The 20408-nt window shown below is 39.5% G+C and overlaps 2 protein-coding genes across 5 annotated transcripts in view; one reads left to right on the top strand and one right to left on the bottom strand.

Moving 5' to 3' along the window:
• The window catches only part of USP12 (ubiquitin specific peptidase 12), a 335443-nt gene that overhangs the window by 189761 nt on the left and 125274 nt on the right, over positions 1-20408 (top strand). The gene's annotated exons all lie outside the window — the stretch shown is intronic.
• WASF3 (WASP family member 3) overlaps positions 1-20408 on the bottom strand; it is a 63659-nt gene that overhangs the window by 12468 nt on the left and 30783 nt on the right. For all 3 annotated transcript variants that reach the window (XM_052671431.1, XM_052671430.1, XM_052671432.1), the window contains exons 3-6: positions 12035-12177; positions 6178-6312; positions 3488-3641; positions 1804-1921 (exon numbers count right to left, since the gene is read on the bottom strand). In XM_052671431.1, the coding sequence (XP_052527391.1) occupies positions 1804-1921; positions 3488-3641; positions 6178-6312; positions 12035-12167 (540 nt within the window). In that variant the 5' untranslated portion in view covers positions 12168-12177. The remainder of the gene's footprint in view (positions 1-1803; positions 1922-3487; positions 3642-6177; positions 6313-12034; positions 12178-20408) is intronic.

Below are 20408 nucleotides of genomic sequence, written 5' to 3'. Positions count from 1 at the left end.
AATCTTGATACAAAAGCTTCTGTAAAAATCTCTAAAGGTATCAAAACATTTTCAAGTGATCTTATGTTATAAACTTTAAAAAGGCCTCTGTATTTTCCCTTTTTAGTATCAAATCAGAATGAAAAATTTAACAGTCGATGGCTTCTTTTTATCCCTTTCTCTAATGAAAAGCCCTAAATTTGAAGAGGGAAAAAAGGGCTGGAAGGAAAAAACCTCAAAGGTTCTAATTAACCCTATATGTTGTTTTTTTTTTCCCATAAAAAGTATTGGAGAACAAAAGCTGCTGTAATTGTTTCCCATCTCTCAGTCAACTCTATGGTTTATCGTACTGAGGACACAGTAGGATTATAACCCTGCATATAAATTTTTATACAATTAGACACATAACCAATTGAATATTTTCAAGTATGGTGCATTGGACAACATCTTGTACTGAAAACATTTACTTAGCTTTTTTTCACTGCTATTTCATACTGAGATACCTTTCAAAACAGAAAACACTTCTGACTGGTACTCCTAACAGGAAGATCTGATTATTTGCTTCCAAAATTAGAATCATTAATTAAAACAGCTGCTGAATTCAAGTTATTAACTAAGTCTTCTTGTTTTGTTAAAAAATGTTGTAGTCAGACAGCTTTGTCTAGCCACAGGAACAATGTTATAAATTTTATAAAATGTAATTTTATAAGATTACAACAGTAAAACTCCCCTATTATAGTATCTGTCCTATACACAGATTTCTAAGCAGCTACCATACACACCAGTACACATCCAGGTATACATATGTGCTATGATATACAATACCTACTTGTACTTACATTCCTATACAGGTGCCATATCTATGATGTTTGTATGTATCTGTGTACTGAAAAATAAGTCATTTCCTTCTATTTCCTCTGAAGTGTTGTACCTGTCACATCTTAATTCAAATCCTTTATCTCCCATTAAACTTATCTAGAAGAGCACCTGCTGTCAGATAAGATAGCAGTCCATGCTTAACACTTAAAAAAAAGAAAGAAAGAAAGAAAAAGAAATTGCCCTCAGTAACGCTACAGTAATGTTATGGCCCTCACATCTGATCAAAAATTCACAGGAAAGAAGCTCCAAATGTAGCACTGTAATTCTTCATTCAAAGCTAAAAACCTTTAAAAAAAGAAATTTTGATTGCTTCAAATACACACCTCAATCAAACTGCTGAAACCAATCCAGGACTGAAGAAAAAAGAAAAAGCCATTTTGTTGCTGTTTTTGAACTTTGAGGAAGGAAGGAATATCATGCCTAAAACAAGCCTACTCTTGGTGCTAATGCACACATTTAGGCCGTGTATTGTCATTTTACTACCTTGCTATGCACAGAAAAGTGAAGAGTTACTATCAAGGAACTGAAAAACAGAGTACATACTTCTGAAAGCCCATGTTTTGCTACGGGAGATGATGCAGCTGGATAAAGAACTAAGAAAACTGCAATTTCTAATTCATTTTTCCCCCCTAAATCACAGGGTCTTTTTTTTTTTCCCCTAAAGCACAACAGGGCTATTTCACTGAGTATTAACATGCAGTTACTGGCAAACGATTAAAGAAAGTATGTTGGAAGACAACTATAGTTCTCCTAACATTCAATTTGCCAACTTACAACAGACATTGTGAACTAGAAAAACTGAAATGACTCAGAGTCTGTAACCACTCGTGAAGTGGAAAAATCCTTCCATGCACACAAACCAAGTATGGCCTAGCAATTCTTATGTCCACATAAGTGTAAGCAAAATTTTAATATATTTATTTCTTATTATGTTTCTGCTTTTACCTTTTGTCTCCTCTTTTCTTTTCGCTTATCTTCAGTATCTTGTAACATTTTTTCTTTCCAAAGATCAAAAAAATAGGAAGGATCGGTATAGAACTTCAATCCATCTTTCTTATCATCCCTGTAAACACAGTAGAAGAGAAGCTAAGAAAATATGAAGCAGCATTTTTAAACTAACAAACCTTACCTTCAAAGGCCATCCAAATTTGTTTTCTCTGCATCGTGAAATGACAGGATGTCAAGAGCATGAAGTGCCACTCTTGGCAATTACATCTTGCAGTTGGTTTGACTCACGACAGGGATTTCAGAGAAATGGGGTGAAACCCACAGCCCTGCAGGAGGCGTCCTCCCAGCCGACTGCTGGCGTGAAATTCCTTGGCTCTACAAGAAGATCAGTGCCAAAGTGGGATGTGTAGGGACAGAGGAGCCTAAGTTACGCATGGAACACAGCTGACTCAAAAGAACTGCAAAAGGAGTACTTGGTTTAATCCAGACAAGGAAGCAGAAGATGATCACTACTCTGAATGGCAGAAGAGTTAGGAAGGTGGTAGGAACTGAAGGTTGAGTTCTGCCAAACTCTTATAGGATGATTTGAGACAGAGCCTGGTAGTTTGAATTGGCATCAGCTCTCAGGATCACAGGGACTGCTGGGTCAGGGTACAGAGGACAGATCTTACGCACACTGGTGCTACAGTGGCTAAATCCTTATTTCCTGTGTGCTAGAGCTTCTCATTACTAAGATCTAACTTATTAAGGGGAGTTGTGGGGCCATTCTTTCATCCCTTCAGCTTTGATCAGACCAAAAATTGGAGTGCAATTAGTACAAGCAAATAAAAATAATTCAAAACCGGTGGCTGTAAAAGACTTTAAAGTTTAAGTAAATTTCACTAATGCATTCCTAATTCAAAAGGAAGAACACAATAAAGCTCACTGACAGTACTTTCCTGATACCAACTGGACCACAGCTTTACAGTACACTTGATTGATAAAACACTCACTGGATGCCCATAAATATAGAACACAATTGTCTGTAGCAGAGAGTAAAACAGTGCACTTCAGCTATAAATTGAATGATTTTATCTTCCAAGTAAAAGCTACAAAAAAAGAAAAAAAACCAACACCGTAAATGTTCTGTGTCATTCCTAAATTTAAAAAATTCAAATAAGCTACCATAGAGCTTGAGTTCCTGCTTTATATAGATCTCACAGATCTTGTAATCCAATAGCTATCAAAAGTTAAAGGATGCAGTAAAAATATGTTTGTCCGCAACCCTTCAGGTGAAGCTGATTTCATTAACATCTGAAATCAAGGGCAAAAAAGACAGTGTTTGAGTGTGCACATACACACACATTGGGAGAGGGCAGGGAAGGCAAAAGCAACAGAACCAAATTTCTAGATAAATGAACCAAAGAAAGCATTGTTCACTGTATTATTAATTTTCTTTTCACTTTTTACATGATGAATGGCACTTGCCCTCTGATGCTATGCTGTCATGTAATGCTGAAATACAATGATTTTTTGTCAGGTACAACCTATGATTTTCAGTGTGATAACAGCAATTTTTGTCTTCGTAAACAGAGAAGTCTTCAACAAAAACAAATCTCAATAACCAACAAAGGTTTTCCCATCCCCTGCAGTCACTCTTTACATACAAACAGAAGAATGCAAGCATTCAATGCTTCCATACCTGTAAGGTGAAAGAATATTCAGAGGAGGTGGTTTGTCACTTTGATTATAAATATCAGCCACTGGGTTAGGAATGCTGTTCTTTGAAACTACCTGCTGATCTTGAATTGTTGAACTCTTGAATGCTTTTTTCATATTGATGTCCTGCAGTGATACTGTTAAAAACAAAAATGTATTTAACATATATTTGAAATCAACTTAAGTAAAAATTCATTTTACGTGAACTCTTTAAAAATATCTGTAGAAAAAACATAGAAGGAAAACTGAAAGATCTGTTTGTATTTTTCAGGAGCAATCATGATATATAGATATTCAAGCATGTAAGAACTGATGTAATAAATCAAATTTACATTCCACTTGATCCAGAAGTTCACTTGAAATAACAGGAACACGAACTGTATGTCTTGGAAGTTGATGAAGTAATCCTGTCATATGCAGATGTGCAATGATTCTCCCCAGCCACAAGGCCACAAGGCTCAGCCTGGATTTCTAATAGCAGAAAGCCTGGCTTCAGCCATGGAACACAAAGTTTGATATTCCTCTGTCACAGCATGGTTTATAATTACATCTGGTATCCATCAGCATTCAATCCCACTCTAATGATTAAATTACAGCCTCTGGAATTCCTATGAGATCATCCCACGACTTTTACTATCTTTCAATTCCCTGTGCTCCATACAACCGACAATATCTTTCAATCTTAAGTCTTTCTCATCTCTCTACAGCGGGAAATAGGTTTGTACATTCCAATAACATACTCTTATTGCATCTTTGCTGGTACACAGTCTTGTCAGCCTAGCTAGGCTTTCTTTTGTGCTTAAAATATATTTCCCTGAGATGGAGTGTCCTTTACAAAAAAGCTGCAGATAATGGCAACCACAATTTAACGTGACTGTTATCTTCTATTCTTTGGCAACCTGATGTTTGGTGGGGAGGGGAGAGTGTTGTGTTTGACTGTCAAACAGAGAACTGAAGTCTTCACTGGCTTATTTATACTGATATTATTTCCGGAATTTATTGTATATAACAAAATGCACACTCATATGCATACAGCTTATTATCTTGAAGGTGATAGCAGTAGCATAAATTGAAGACAATTTATAGTACGCTCTTTTTAATAACTCTCACAACTCTGGAAACCAACAAGAAGGTATCCTGCAATACAAATGAGACCTTAGAAAAAGGAAACAAAAGCATATACAAACACAAAAAAACACCTCTAATGAGGACAGCATTTCCAAAAATAATGTACTTGAAAGTCATGAACTCTGACACCACCCATCTCAACGTGGAAGGAGTTCACTCTACAGATATCATCTAGTTTGCTCATATTACCACCACAACATGCCTCAAAATCTAAGCTGACTAGTGGTTCAATAAGAGCTTAGCTTATGTTCCCATGTAGCTCGTAAGCTCACTTCCAGTTAACATTTTTCAAAACAGAAAAAATATGCATCATGCAATACTTTCCAATTACCAGCTAGCTAGAAATGGAAAGCTAAATATTATACTATTAAATATCAGTGGCACCACTTAATATTGGCATGAATAGCAATATTAAATATAACATATCAGCCTTATAATTAATACTATTAAATTTGTTTCAAGTAGTATCCATTAATAAGCGGATACTACTTACACTGCTGTCCTGATTAAAAAGATTTCACATTTTACTCTATGTCAGAAATTTTAATTTTCTGGAAAACAGAAGAAATGATTTCACCAAGACATACATGCAGTGGCTGGCTCAGACAGGTAACTGAACATGAAAGCAAACACACATATTAGAGCATTCAGGCCTAGAGAGAAGCATGTTCTGCTCACTTCACTAAAGGAAGTGCTTTCAAACAATGTAATGCCATTACTCAAAATCTTCATCTTTACTGTTTATTTATGATGTTACTGTATATATATGTATATGTATTTTAATATTTTATATTTCTTGGAACACGTTGCCCAGAGAGGTGGTAGATGCCCTGATTTTTGCAGACATTTATACAAGGTTGAACCAGGCTCTGAACAATCTGATCAAGCTGTGATGTCCCTGTTCCCTGGCAGGGAGTTGGACTAGATGACCTATAAAGGTCCCTTCCAACTCTAAAGATTCCACGATTCTATGATTTATGACGTTAATAACCAAATGTTTCAGCAAGTGAGGACACAGCAGCAGAAACGTCTGTTTTTAGTGACTAGGACCTCCTAGAGAATTTCAGCTATTCAAAGTAGGCATGCAGCGATTCCTTAAGAAGTGCTTTAAGATCTTTGGTAACTGTAGCCAGAGCAGCCTCCAGTAAAACAGTTTGTTACCACCCTATCCTGAAATGAATAGATCTACTGCCTCACACTTTGTCAAACGCACTCGTTTACTTCCAGTAATGTTCAGACTTATTCACTTACGATTTATTTTATTCACAGACCAAAATTCTCCCCATGACAAATGCAGCTTAATAGTTCCATTACTTTAGGGGTTTCATCAAGTAATACTAACTCAAATATGAAGACAGTTATATGACTTGAGATTTTTTTTTCCCCTCGCTCTTCTAACAAGTTTTCTTAGCAACGCAAGCTGGGAAAAATCAAGATGAAATACTGGTTCAAGATTACTTTGAAAAGAGAGAGACTGTTGTGTAATTAAATACAGTGGCCTTGTCAACATCACTCCTGGCTCAACGCCTTCATGCAATTACCTACCTTCTTCTACTGTTGAATCCAGCTGGGTAACTTTGACAGCAAGGCGATCGATTCTGTCTTGAAGGGAATTTGCTCTGATGTAGAAGCTGTTAGCCTCATTAAACAATTCACCAAATATGTCTTCAGCATGTTTACCTGTATAAGAAAAGAAGCGAGGAAATCTCTTTGCTAGAGAGGTACAAAATACAAGACAAATGGCTTCAATATGATGCAGTTATAATAAACGCTATCTGCAGGACCGTAACAGCATAGTTCTTCGTTTAGCAAAGTTTTGGGCAAAATATTTGAACATGGTCTCAAAACATACTCTAAATGCTGCCTGAAGTCTATTCTGGACATCCAGGTTGGCCATCTGCTTAAAATAACAGAAAAAGAAAACTAACAAATCCCACATACTCACACAAAAATATGCACACAGACTGCCAAGACATAAGGCTGCTCATTAAAACCTGCCTCCACAATGAAAAAGAAGACTTAAAATTATTGCTATTACTGCTGAAGTAAATTCAGAAAACTAAGATCTAGTAACCTACAGTCATTAACTTTTATTTAATTACAGACACAAGCATAAGCCAATGACAAAACGAAGGCAAGGTGAAGCAAACTGAAGGAGGTTCCTCAAACCTCAAAGCTTGCTCAGCTTTATGCTTACCCTACATGTTGCTCTGTCACTGAAGCCTTCTGTGAGACTGAGATGACAGTGCCCAGTTGACCACGGTCTGTCTGAACTTGACAGAGTACAGAGTACAAAAGAGGAATCTACAGTCTTTTCAGCCTCCCTTTCAGCTGTCATGTTTTCTTAATCACTATAACAGCACAGATCATATAACAGCCTAGATCTGTAGCCATAAATGCTATCTTAATTAAATGTGCTACAGTGGATAAGAGTGCCACATGACAAAACCAACCCCTTCTTGGTACATAGGACCTTATGTTTTCCCATCCCCTCCCTAGACCTTTCTTCTCCTAAAGTACCAGATGCTGTCATCCATTTCATTCACCTCCTATCCCAGCCATTCTCTCAGCTCCATTTTTAACGTTCCCCCTGCACCAGACACTCCCCTACAAATTTCAGGTTCCACCTGACCACTAAACTGACAGTACTGCACCCGCTTACATCTCATTCCCCCTTCTACTCTACAAACACGTTGTTGCCATTAAATTATAATTCCACCTACTATTTCTGTATCCAGTATCTTGAGACTTCCATGCTCTGTCAATCCCTCCCATAGCAGAGGTACTCCAGTCACTTCTGTGTCTTCACGACCTTATGTTGGGCTCTCTCCAGTATGTCCATGCCTCTCTTGTACTGGGGGTATTCAGAACTGGACCCAGCGCACCAGGTGTAGCCTCACCAGGGCTGAGAAGAGGAGGAGGATCACCTCCCTTGAGCTGCTGGCCATGCTTTGCCTAATGCAGCTAAGAAAGCCATCGGCTCTCTTAGCAGTTTGTAGGTTCATGGCTTCTCCTTCTTGCCTAGCTGAAAACAGGCCAGACACTTGCTTTCCTCCAGTCTGCACACACCTCCAAACATTACAGAGAATGGCCTTGCAATCACGTCAGCCAGCTTCCTCAGAACCCATGGGGGCACTGCATCAGATCCCATGGACTGCTGAATGTCCAGTTTGCTCAAGAATTCTGTGGCCCAATCCTCCTTCACCAAAAGTTACACCCTGCTTGCTCCAGCCTTTCCTCCTGGTCTCTGAGACCCAGGATTCCTGAAGGCCAGATTTGCAACTAAAAACAGAAGCAAATAAGGAATTCAGTACCTCAGCCTCTCCACTGCCCTACGTAACCAGGTCTCCCATTTCATTCAGGAGAGGGCCCACATTTTCCCTAGTTGTTTTTACCCTTTGTATCCTGGCCATATTCAGTTTCATTTGGGCTTTTTTCAACTCTTCAACTACATAAAGCATGTCTTACATTCTTCATCCACCAGCATTCTGAGCTCAAGACATCAATACATTCCAATGTATGCTAGTTTACGTTAATATGTTGAGATCAAAGACATCACCACTAGAAAGGCCACACAGATGCGTGCTTGTCTGCTATCTGTCAGTAGACAAAGTAAGTCAAAATTTGATTGTGAATATATTTTTAATAGTGATTAATTTAAAAAACAAACAAACAACAACAACAAAGAACTTGCCACTCTAAAGCAAGTGAAAATTTGATCAGTAACCAAACTGCAGACAAGCTATTTAAGTTCCAAGCGTAAATCTTTCAACTTAAGAGTTGATTTTGGCACTGTGAGCTTTCATTTAAGAGCCATCAAGTACATCCCAACATTCAGACAATCTAAATTATTATTGAAAAATAATAATTATGCACTTTGTCTTCTAAAGCTTCCCCTTCCCACAGAAACAGTTGAGGGGAAATGTAATCACGATGCTGCCTCACCAAATCCCTCTTCTCAAACTCCTTTAATGTCAATTGAAGGAGTGGCCCTTTCTAGCACTTGCACAGGTAGTCTTCACACAGCTATATTTTTGATCATAGGTTCACAGAATATTGCAAGTTGGAAGAGGCCCACAAGGATAATTATGTCCAACTCCCCACTCCCACACAGGACTACCCTAAACTTGAACCCTGTGTGTAAGAGCACAGCACAAATGCTTCTTGAACTCTGGCAGGTTGGTGCCCTGGGCAGCCTGCTGCATGCCCACCATCCTAACACACACCTGACTCTCCCCTGAGACAGATTGATACTGTTCCCTCAGGTCCTGTCACGGTCACCGGAGAGAATAAACCACAAAATAAATTTCCAAGCACCATTACACATTTCTGGAGGTCGGGATTTCCCAAATAATTGAAATCATAACACCTCTAATCAAGTTCTGAAGCGATTACATGGGACGCCATCATGACGCATCAGCTCACAACATCCCTAGATGTGTTGTACAGTAAAACTTGCATATGGGTCAACGAAAGGAGCTCTGTACTGGCTACAACTTATATTCATCTAGAAATAAAATTTCAGCCTCACAGGCATATATGAATCAATGGAGAAGTCAAAGATAAAGAAACATGAAATATTTAAAGACTCAAAGAAAGGAAAGTCAATTAGTCATAATGCCAACTTGAAATAACAACTGTTAATGTACAGGATCAGATCCAAATAAAATCTAATTAGGAAGCATTCAATACAGAAGTATATTTACAGCTTTAATACTTAGCCTTCAAAAGTAATCAGGTGTAATTATTTCTTAGACATAACCTTAAGTCACTAACAAAACCACAGTGCAACAGATCCTGTTGCAGAGACCAGTTTTTTAAATTGGCAAGAGCCCTGCTGCCATCAGTCCAAACTCCAGTGCCAAAAGTTACAGAGTATTTGTGGATAGTGTTTCTTCAAGGTCTTCCCTCTGTGTTTTACCCTACGAAGCAAGCATCATACTCACAAATACAGGCTGCAAGTCCTCCAACATAGTAGATTCTCTTCCTCCAAGTGGAGGTGAATCCCCCTAGTCAAGCTTTTGCCTTATGTAAGGAGCACAGTTTCACATAGAACTCTGCTTACTCTGCCTGTGCTCCAAGCCAGCTGGCTGCAAACAAACCCAAATCTGGAGTCATACTAGAAAAAAAAAGCTCCATTGAGATCACATTCCCTTTGGATAAGTGCTTGTTCATGTCTCCTGAAAAGAGCAGGAGAAAGCCAAATTTGTAAGCAACAGCACAGATCTGCCAGTTTTTAGAGTCTACAGTGGGCCTCCAGTGAAACACTAAAACAAAGTACAACTGCAACAAGGACTTGCACTTGCTCTCTCCCTGCTTCATGCTGTGGGAACACCCATAAGCTCTGATACTGTCAGCAAGACATACTACATCATCTCCAGCACAATATTTTTCTACGATCATTTCCTCCCAGTTGGCTTGAAACAGGCAAAAAAAAAAACCAACAAGAAGTGCGGCCTGACAAAATGCTCTGCAAACACGACAAATTTTCCTGTTAGACTGTAGATAAGACTGGTTGTAAGACCTCACTCATTACAAATCACATTCATCTGTTAAAACAAATGACCCATTATTTATCCACATAGATCTTTAACTGCATCCTAATAAAGTACATCAGGGCTGTCTGAAGGGACTTCTGACTACCTGAGAAACCTGCTAAGCAGCAGGCATGAATTGTTTCTCAGCTAGTGCCTCACCAGCAGACATAAGAGGATGTGAATACACAAGGCAACAGATGAACTAGCTCCAATGCTGTATCTGGAGAAGAGAAAGCTAGACATTCCTAGCAAGATTTAAAAAGACAGAGATGTAAAGGAACTATTACCCACATTCTGGCAATCACTGTACACCACCAAAATGTGGTCAGATACCCTTGAATGCCATCAGGAAATATCAGCTGTTTTTATCCACTTGCTGAAACTCGACACAGAACAACTGCCAAATGAAATAGCAACTGAAGGTAATGATAGTAAATGCAAATATACATTAACTATAAATAACTTTCAGCTCTAAATTAGCTGCTACTGCTCAGAAACAACCAAACATTTGACAACCACTTGGATACTCCCCTGAAAACGTCAACTCAAAAGTTTAGCAGTCCAAAACCAACATTCCTTGAACTTTCAGGGAATTAATGACAAAAAAGTCACTGTGACACTGTTTGGACTACAATGCTACTCCACATTTTAAAAAAAAACCTCTAACTTCAATCTTCCAGACAGAAATAAACATCTACAGAATTACAAAATGGTTTCACTACTAACAAAAATGTTAAGAGTACAGGACACTTTAACTTACAACATATCACCAGGAGGATGATAATGATTTAAAAGTAACAGCTGATAACAGAAAAGATGGAAGGTAACCACTTTCCATTATGTTTCCAAGGTATCAAAAGAAAGATAGGGAACAATTTCTATTGTATGACATTTTGCCACAGGTCGTTGTGCATGAAAAATTCAGAATTCTATTTGAGCACATCTAAACAATTCCAGAGATGATAGCTTTACAAAAGCTTGCCACACAGGATGATTCAGATCAACCTCCAGCTCAGAAAATCCCTAAATTCGTTGACCATTGGAAAGCAGAATACGATGTGTATCTGGTACTCTCTCCCTAAGCACAGGCTATTTAGTATCACCACAAACTGAACATCAATCTGGTAAGATGTATAGTCAAACCACGCAGACTTTAACAAACCATTCACATTTGCAAAGTGAAAAAATGATGAATTGATTGTTTCTTTTCTAGGACCAGAATTATCAGCACAAACAACAGCTGCTGGCTGTTAGATGCTTTCTGAAGAAGTCAGATTTCTCATTATTAAGAAGCATTATTCTCCTTGCAAGCGCTCCACACACGCTGCTAGAATTACTAGCTGCAGCATCAGCTGAGAGGTGTATTGTGCAGGCTGTTCTGTGTGGAGATAATGCTAGCAGTAGCCTGCGGATTTGTTTTTGGCAAATTCCATTCTTTCAGCATGTTTAATTTTGTTCATCCTGAGAAATAATAATACCTTAACAAAACTGAAATTTTCAAATCTGTTATTTAATGACAGGAGGTGGAAGTTTGCTGTCTTCATCTTGGACAACTGCAAGCCAAGAACAATTGAAATGCTAGTTCCATACCTAGCACCAATTTCTCACATCTCAGAAAAGCCTCCTAATTGACTATGTCATAGTTGTTTCTTCCTTACACTTAAAAACCTCAGAGAGGCTCTGCCTGCATAAAAATTTAAAATATAGAAGAGAATAAAAGCATTGAAGTAGCATAATACTACTGTATTACACAGGTGGCAATGCCCTGAATCAGTTTTGCTATTACAACGAGCTATTTTAGAGCCTTCCATTTGTTCAGGTTTTCAACAGGAAGCTGGAACTTAAAAGAAGTTGCAGATACTTACTCAAGCTGCTTAGCTGGCGTATGATGGCAGCAAGGGTACTATTCGTTACACATTCCAGCTCACTAGTAATTCCCTCTGGTAGAGCTCCTCGGCAGAGATGCCTCGGTTCAATGTTTCTTTTTACCAAAGGCATGGCTTACAACCTGGAATTTACAGAAAAAGAGATACTTTTTTTACAACAGTGGAAATGAGAGCAATGAATTTGTTCAGCACACATTCAGCATTTAATGCAAAACATACTTCACCTTTCTTCTTTCAAAGCACTTGCTTCAGTCTTCCCCTTGTAAGATGCTGCACTTCTACAAAAGCAAAGGAGTCACGGGCTCAAGTCAGAATGTGACAAGAGCACAAAGCATGCAGTCAACAGACACAACATACACCAGTTCCAAGGCAAGAAGTATGCTATTTACTGCTATGCAGACCAGTGCTACAGCATGCCAGTGCTTCGCAGAATCATTGGACTTCAGCACACATTTGCATTTTAAAAACTGGCAGTTCCCCCTGGACTCACAGGAATGAATGCTGTCTGCAGAGAGCAGGTCACTGCCTTGGCACAGAGCATTTGCCCAGAGGGCCACAGACTGCTCGTCCATGCACAACAGCCCCATAACTGTGACAGAAGCTGACCAACCCTCATCCCAACAGGTTCTCTATCAAAATGATGCACTCATCTGACAGATAAGGGCACGACACCTGAACAGAAACAGGCTGGGTGAGAATGAGAGAGACGTTCTATGCGATGAGAAAGACTGTTTTTCATTAGTATTGTTGGATGACAATCTGAATGAGGCAATAAAATGTGTTTACCACAGTCTAGACATGTGCCAGATAAGAGAAGACATTTTTCTGAGGGAACAAAGGCTATCAGAACTGGTCATCTAGGGATCAAAAAAACCAACAAACATATACACAGAATAAATTAGGGAAAACTAGTGGAACTAAATACTTCATTAGGCTTAACCAGCGTGGAGGGAAGTATGATGCTGGAAACAGAAAAACAGATATCAAGCATTTCAGAAATCAGGTGGCCAATTAGTGAATGCAGAATGCTAAATTCTCTATAAGGAACACTTTTTTAGCCTAAGTTCTACAGAACCATTCCTAGATGAAAAACGTGCAGAGATGGACTTCCAGAGACAGGGCATTTTCTTTAGTTGTATTTTCTATTGCTGTTTCCAGCTTCCAAAACAAGGCCTGCTTGTAACTCCTGTTACAAGAAATTGAGCTAGTCTCTGTATCCAAAAGAAACAGCAGCAAGTTTATTCCATTCTGATTAATTTACGCATTAAATGTAATTATGTAGGCTAAGATGTTGTATTTTCCAAAGAAATGGAAACCACTCATTATAAGAAAACCTCACAGAATAAAATAAAGGTTCCTTAAGAGTTGCCTCTGAGAAACAGCAGCAATGAAGTTGAGAGCTTGCAGGTTAAAATTAGGGATCAGGTCAATACAGGACATCTGATGGTTGTGGTTTACTACAGGTTTCCTGATCAATGACAGACTGTTGACAAGGTCTTCCTACTTCAGCTAATAGGAGCACCATGCTTGCAGGCTCTCATCCTGATGGGGGTTTATAAACACCTGGATTTCTGCCAGGAAAACAACATGGCAGGCTAAAGCAACCCAGAAGATTCCTGGAGTCCATTAAGGATAACTTCCAGATCTAATTATTTGACAGACCAACCAGAGGTGAAGCATTATTGGACCTGGTGCTCACCAATGAGGAGAAGATCATGAAAGAGATTAAGCTTGGAGGTAGACAACATGCATCCCAAGGTCCTGAAGGAACAGGCTAGTATGGTTGCCAAATCATTCTCCAATATACTCGAGAAGTTATGAATGTCAAGTGGAATTCCTGGCAATTGGAAAAAGGGAAACTCCCATTTACAAGAAAGGAAGGAAGACCAGGGAAACTACAGGTTGGTAAGCCTCACGGTAAGATCATAATGAGGATCCTCTCAGAAGATATGTTCAGACACATGCCAATAAACCAGGACAACCAGCATGGCTTCACCAAGGGCAGACTGTGCCTGACAAGTCTGGTGGTATGCTATGATGGATGATGAACAAAGGAAGGACAACTGAAGCCATCTACTTGGATTTGTGCAAAGCATTTGACATGGTCCCGCACCACACCCTTATCTCTGAATTGGAGAAATACAGATTTGAAGGCCTGACCATCCTACAGACAAATAATTGGTCACAGTCAGGAGGTTGTAGTCAACAGCTCTATCTTCAAGTAAAGACCAGTCAAGAGTAGTATCACCAGGGACCCAAGAGTAGTATCACCAGGGATCCATCTCAGGATTGGTGCTCTTCAACATCTTTATTAATGACCTGGACAGTGGGATTGAGTGCACCCTCAGCAAGTTTGCTGATGACACTGAGCTGACCGGTGCTGTTGGCGCAATAAAAGGAAGGGACGCCATCCAAAGGATCTGAACGGGCTTGAAAAGTGTGTCCACGTGAATGTAAAGAGGTCTCACAAGGCCAGGGGCAAGATCATGCATTTGGCTCAGGGCAACCCTGTAAAGAAAAGAGAGAACTTACTGAGAGCAGCCCTACAAAAAAGGACCTGGGGCTCCTGATGGATGAAAACTGGACATGAGCCAGCAGCGTGCTCTTACAACCCAGGAAAGTCAACAGTGTCCTGGACTACATCAAAAGAGGGGTGGCCAGCAGGGTAAGGGAGGGGATTATCCCACACAGCTCTGCCCTGCTAAGGCAGAAGTTATCTGGAGTTCTGTGCCCAGGCCTGGGGCTCTCAGCACAAGAAAGATGCCTAATTGGAGGAGATGGTCCAGAAGAGGGCCACAAAGATGATCAGAGGGCTGGGAATACCTCTCTTATAGAGAAAGGTTGAGTGAGCTGGGCTTGTTTAGCTTGGAGAAGAGAAGGCTCTGAGGAGGCCACACTCTGACCGCTCAGTACTGGAGGGGAGGTCATAAACAGGAGGGAGAGTGACTTCTTACACAGTCTGCTAGCAATAGGATGGGGAAAAGGGAGATTTAGGTTAGATGTTAGGAAAAAATTCCATACTCTGAGTGGTGAGGCTGCCCAGAGAAGCTGAGGATGCCCCATCCTTGGATGTGTTCAAGGGGTGGATGGGACCTTGGACAGCCTGATCTAGTGGCTGACAACTTGGTCCACGGGAGAATGGTTGGAACTACATGGGCTTTAAGGTCCCTTCCAGCCTAAGCCATTCTATGATTCTGTGGTATCAGTCTATGATTCCCAGATTCGTGTTCTGCAGTGAATACAGTTACTGCAACTGTGTTCCACTGAGTTCATAGAATCATAGAATCACAAGGTTGGAAAAGACCTACAAGATCATTTAGTCCAACCGTCTCCTCATCACCATTGCCACCACAAACACTAAACCATATCACGCAGCACGTCATCCAGATGACTCTTGAACACTGCCAGGGACGGCGACTCCACCAACTCCTTGGGCAGCCATTCCAGTGCCTGACCACACCGAGAGAAAAAGTTCTTCCTTATGTCTCCAGTTCCATGCTCCTCTGCCATCTCAGATTATGCTTGAGCCCCAGCTTATTAGTAGCAGAGAAACTCATTCTGATTATCTGCCACTACATTAAACATGTTGAATCAGGTATGTGATCAACCACATTTGGATTTTATAACAATTTTAATACAGCTTCTCTTCCCATCCACCCCCAGATAAACAGAAGACAAAACAAAGACTTGTTATTAATTTTAAGACTTGTATCAGTTCAGAAGGTTGGGACCAATCACAAAAGACTGTTTTACTTTAGCTAAGCAGATACTACAATCAGAGACTTGCACCTAAGATGAATAGGACCAAGCCTCAGCTGGGCATCACACAACTCCTGACCCAGAAGCCTGTCTGCACAGTGCGTACACCATTAGTCACCCTGAATGCAAATTCACACCTCTGCTTCAAGCAAGCCAGGGATCAGCTTCCATATGGTGCCACAGCATCAGCCCACCCTCTGCATCTGGCAGAGATGAAGGGCCCAGAAAGCAGTTCTGAGGCTGCACCAGAAGTATATGAGATATGAGCACCAGACCTAAGAACAAGAACAAAAGTCAACAGGTGAGAAAGGAAACATAAGGTTGGATGTCACTCAGCATCTCCTGAAATCCATCTGTTTGATGTTGATCACAAACAACACCTCACAGGGCCAAACTGACCTGAGCTCAGATACCGCTCAAACCCTACAGACAACAGCAAGCACAGTTAACTTAATTTCCATGCACATTTGAAAAGAACAGCACATCAGAAACTTGAATTAGCTTAGATCAGGCCATTAAAAATTTGCATTAGATACATTCCCTCCATTTTCTCATTTCCTTTTTCTTTTTTTTTTTTTCCCTTGCTCATAACAACTTAGGCTTAACTGCCTTACGTTTTAAAATTAGAAGGCGCTTAGCAACAGTTACTGCCTTAGAGGTAAGCAGGTAAAGATCTATCTACAGACAGAGATAACTAAGGAATTGGTGCTTCTCTTCCTAGGCTTTTCCTGCTCCTGCAAAGCATCCCCTCCCCCCAGGTCACTTCTGACCACCGTCCTGCAGCCAGCAGCTGTTGAACTGCATGCAGGGAGCTTGACATTGCCTTGGCAAGTCAGATTTAAAAATCAAGTAGAAAGCAGATGTACAGTAACAAAGATGAAAGAAGACAAAATGTACAATCTTTCTAAACAACAGCAGAGCATGCCTATTATAAAAGGCAAGCTGAGTTTTCAAGTGTTTGACCAACTGGCAAAAACTCAAACCAACAGCTGCTCCTAGAATCTGCCTTTGCCTTTCCACATCCTCCAAAAGGCACTGTCATTTGCACTAAAAACATACCAACAGAATAATCTAAAAAAGGAGCTAGATTTTGTGATTCTTATGATATTCAAGTTCTTTATATGTTCACTAATAATACAAAGTGAATGCCAGTTCATTATATAATCCCTTTACTTGTGAACGTCTCCTTGTTTTATTTTCTCAAAGACACTGTTCAATTTTTTTATGATTATTCTTAAAAGGAGGCTTTTTTCTTATGCCCTCTAGTAGAATATAAAAAGCTGAACATATCTGCCCCAAAAAAGAGCTTTCCATACATTCATCCCAATTCTCTCTGAATACATAACTTTCAGGAGGTTTTAGTATTTTCACTGACGACTCTCACAGCCCCCTGAAAAAAAAGAGGAACCACCATAACTCTCTTTCTGTAGAGAAGAAAGAGATGGATTGAATAAGTCGCCTGTTGAAAGCAATGGAGCTTGATATTACATAAATGTATTCAGCAACTACACTCCTCACAAGAGGTCCACAGAAGTCAAGAGAACAACTTCTTTGTCGCATCAATAGAAGGATACAAGTACAATAAGGTGAGGTGAAATACCTCATGCATAAGCTCTGCTATGCAGCTACCTAAACGTAAGTGCTTCAACCCAGAACTGAATACCACCTCAGCAAACACACAGAAGTGCTCTATGCTTCCGTGCCTCTAGCTTCACACTCTGATTACACACCTCATACAAACCACACTACCTCTGTGCCCAGGGTACTTCAGCTCTTCAAATGCCTGCAGTTATATTTTGCCACACCTACTGTCCTACCCCTCAACTCAACACCCTAAATTTCCATCTGAGTTGCACTCAGTTGAAGTAACACTGACCATTTTCCTATTCAAGTTTGTAATTCAAACTACCTGGGGAGTGCTAAACAGGAAGAGAAGGGAAAAAGCAGGATGATGAACAGACCCAAAGCTCCAGATCTGCAGATGCTATCCCTTCTCCGGATTTCCCCCAGCCACTACCAGCACAGATCTCCTTGTACTCCAAAGGCCTTCATCCTTCACTGAAGACGCAAAGAAGGGGCTACATGGATAACATACTCCAGTTCTCTTATCTCAAGGGAAGGAAAGGAATACACATTCCTTTACACACATTCCATTGTGTTTTCCCTCGTTCAAAAAAAAAAAGACGACGATAACTAGGAACCCAAGCTTTGGGAATTTTTCCTACTCACTTGTGAATTTCATTTACTTCTCTGTCTGTAATGACAAGATTTACTTCTCTGTCTGTAATGACAAGAAAATGAGAACTAGCAGATAATGTGAAAATCATTATTTTAAGTTCACAATCTGGGTGTCATTAATCTATCCTTTCTAATAAAAAACAAAACAATGTGTGTTGTTTTTTTTAAGCTAAGTTAATTCCAACCAAGCTTTTAATCAGCATTTTGTATGCTGCAAAAGTTTGTGAAATACATGGCATCCATTACTGTATGCCATTGTGTAAATGGCCCGGAATAAGATTACCTGCAATTGCCAAGTTTTAAAAAAACTGTAAAAAACTAGAAGATCCATCCAGCATGCAATTACTGTCTCAAAGTATCAAAATGAAGCATTTTGACTAAACACCATGACTGTAAGTCGTAAGTGCTTTAAGTGCTTTACTTCTATACTTTCATTTAAGAGATCAAGTATATTATTTTCTTATTAGTAAATGCACGGTTTTTTCGTGTTTTCTTTATTTTTTTCTTAATGCAATTCTTGGTTTTGATACTGTTTGTTCCGACAAGGGCAGGCATATGTCACAAGTACACAGAATGTCTAATAGCATTTTCCTCCTCAAAGTAACTAAAGAGCAAGAAAAAATTTTCTTATCCTTAGTAAACCAGATCTTTTGGCAAGACATTACACATAGAGCAAAATGCCTAGAAAATACCCACCTCAAAAGGAATAGGTGAAATTTATTTTACAAGCAACCATCTACCATCATCATTTCCAGAAATCTTTCTTCTGACTACCAAATATACCTGAAAAAGGCATTGACATCCAAGGCTGAAACAAGAATTTCTTGTCTTCACAGCATCAGACCACCGCTTCTGATCTAGTCACACCAACCTAGTAGTGTTGGTGAAATTAGCACCCAAACGATTTTGTTTCTTTAACACAGCTCTACACTGCCACTATCTAGGAAGCGTGGCACAATGAACAAGACTGAGAGATGTTACTACTTTAAATTCTTCCTTCTGAATGGAAAGAAAACATTCCAAAACTACAATCCCAACACTAACTCCTCTCCATCACAGTGCTCATCCCCAGCAGTTTCCAAGGAGATGAAAATTGTGTCATTTTGACGGAGATTGTGATAAAGTTTCATCTTCTACTCCAAAATAAGTACAAGATGTGTATGATCCTTTGAGTAGCCTAACAATCGTTAAAGAAAGATATTTCGTGCTTTCTATAAATTAAACAAGCATACAGACAATCATCAGCATAACTGAGGTTACTGCATTTTTATCTTCATTTCTGTAGAATTCCACTACAGCTCTTTTCTGATTCGATTAGGACACTGGAGTATCTTTTTTTTTTTCCTGTACTAAGTTCTTATCAGCCAAATTAATCGATTATAAAACATTTCTCAGCTAGTTTTAATCTTTCCTCCTTTCTCTATGCTCATATTTCCCCAAAAGCCACCTGAAATAATTTTTGGCTGTCTCCTTCTTTCGATTCATGCTCTCACTTATAGCAGCTTACTACACGAGGGCAAGAGGAGTTTCAGGCTTTAAACACCTCAAGACAAGTTGCTTTCTTGAATATAATATTGAGTTCCCATTCTTTGAAATTCTTTTCACAAAACAACACACAAAGCAATGAAAGAAAAACAAGGCAGTTCACTGCAACTACTTTTAAGTTTTGAAATATGATTCTCATTCATTAAGCTTAACACGGAAGAGAAAATGCATCAATGCTTGTAGGATAACTACGTAGGAAAAAAAAACCTGCATATCTGAAATTCAATAGATGCTCACAGATTGCACAATACAATAGCTTGCTGTCATGAATTCACTCACCCTGCCAGCATCAGTTCCATCCACTCCTTTGTACTCATCCTGTATTGGAAAACAGATGAACCAGGACACCTTCACACTTGACTAGAGCCTCTCATCAGCTGTTCTTTTCCTAACCAAAACCTTGTTTGTTACATCAAAACACTGATCTTTCGCTCCCAGATGACGTAATGGTACTCAAGAAATTAAGTTAATTAAACTGGGAGGCATCTTCCAGCTATACTTGTTGCTGGGGAAAAACAAAACAAAACAAAACAAAACAAAACAACACAACAAAAAAATGCACCACCAACAACATTGGGCTAAAAAAAACACTCTAAGAAAACACAGAAGATTTTGCTGAACCAAACAGGTACATTTGAATCTGATGTAATAGGATGGCGTTACCTCACGCTCTGCTTAAGGGCAAAAAGTGGTCAGTTGCATCACTGTCATGGAAAAAAGGTTAAACTCAGCCTGTATGGGTCCAAGTCTGGAATGGCCACCATAAATTTATTTTATTGTTCAGTAAGAGCACAATTACTCATCTTATCTC

This window comes from Tympanuchus pallidicinctus, unplaced genomic scaffold (genome assembly GCF_026119805.1).
Source record: "Tympanuchus pallidicinctus isolate F22 unplaced genomic scaffold, pur_lepc_1.0 scaffold11, whole genome shotgun sequence".
NCBI lineage: Eukaryota > Metazoa > Chordata > Aves > Galliformes > Phasianidae > Tympanuchus > Tympanuchus pallidicinctus.
This window is presented reverse-complemented; position numbering and strand designations above follow the sequence as displayed.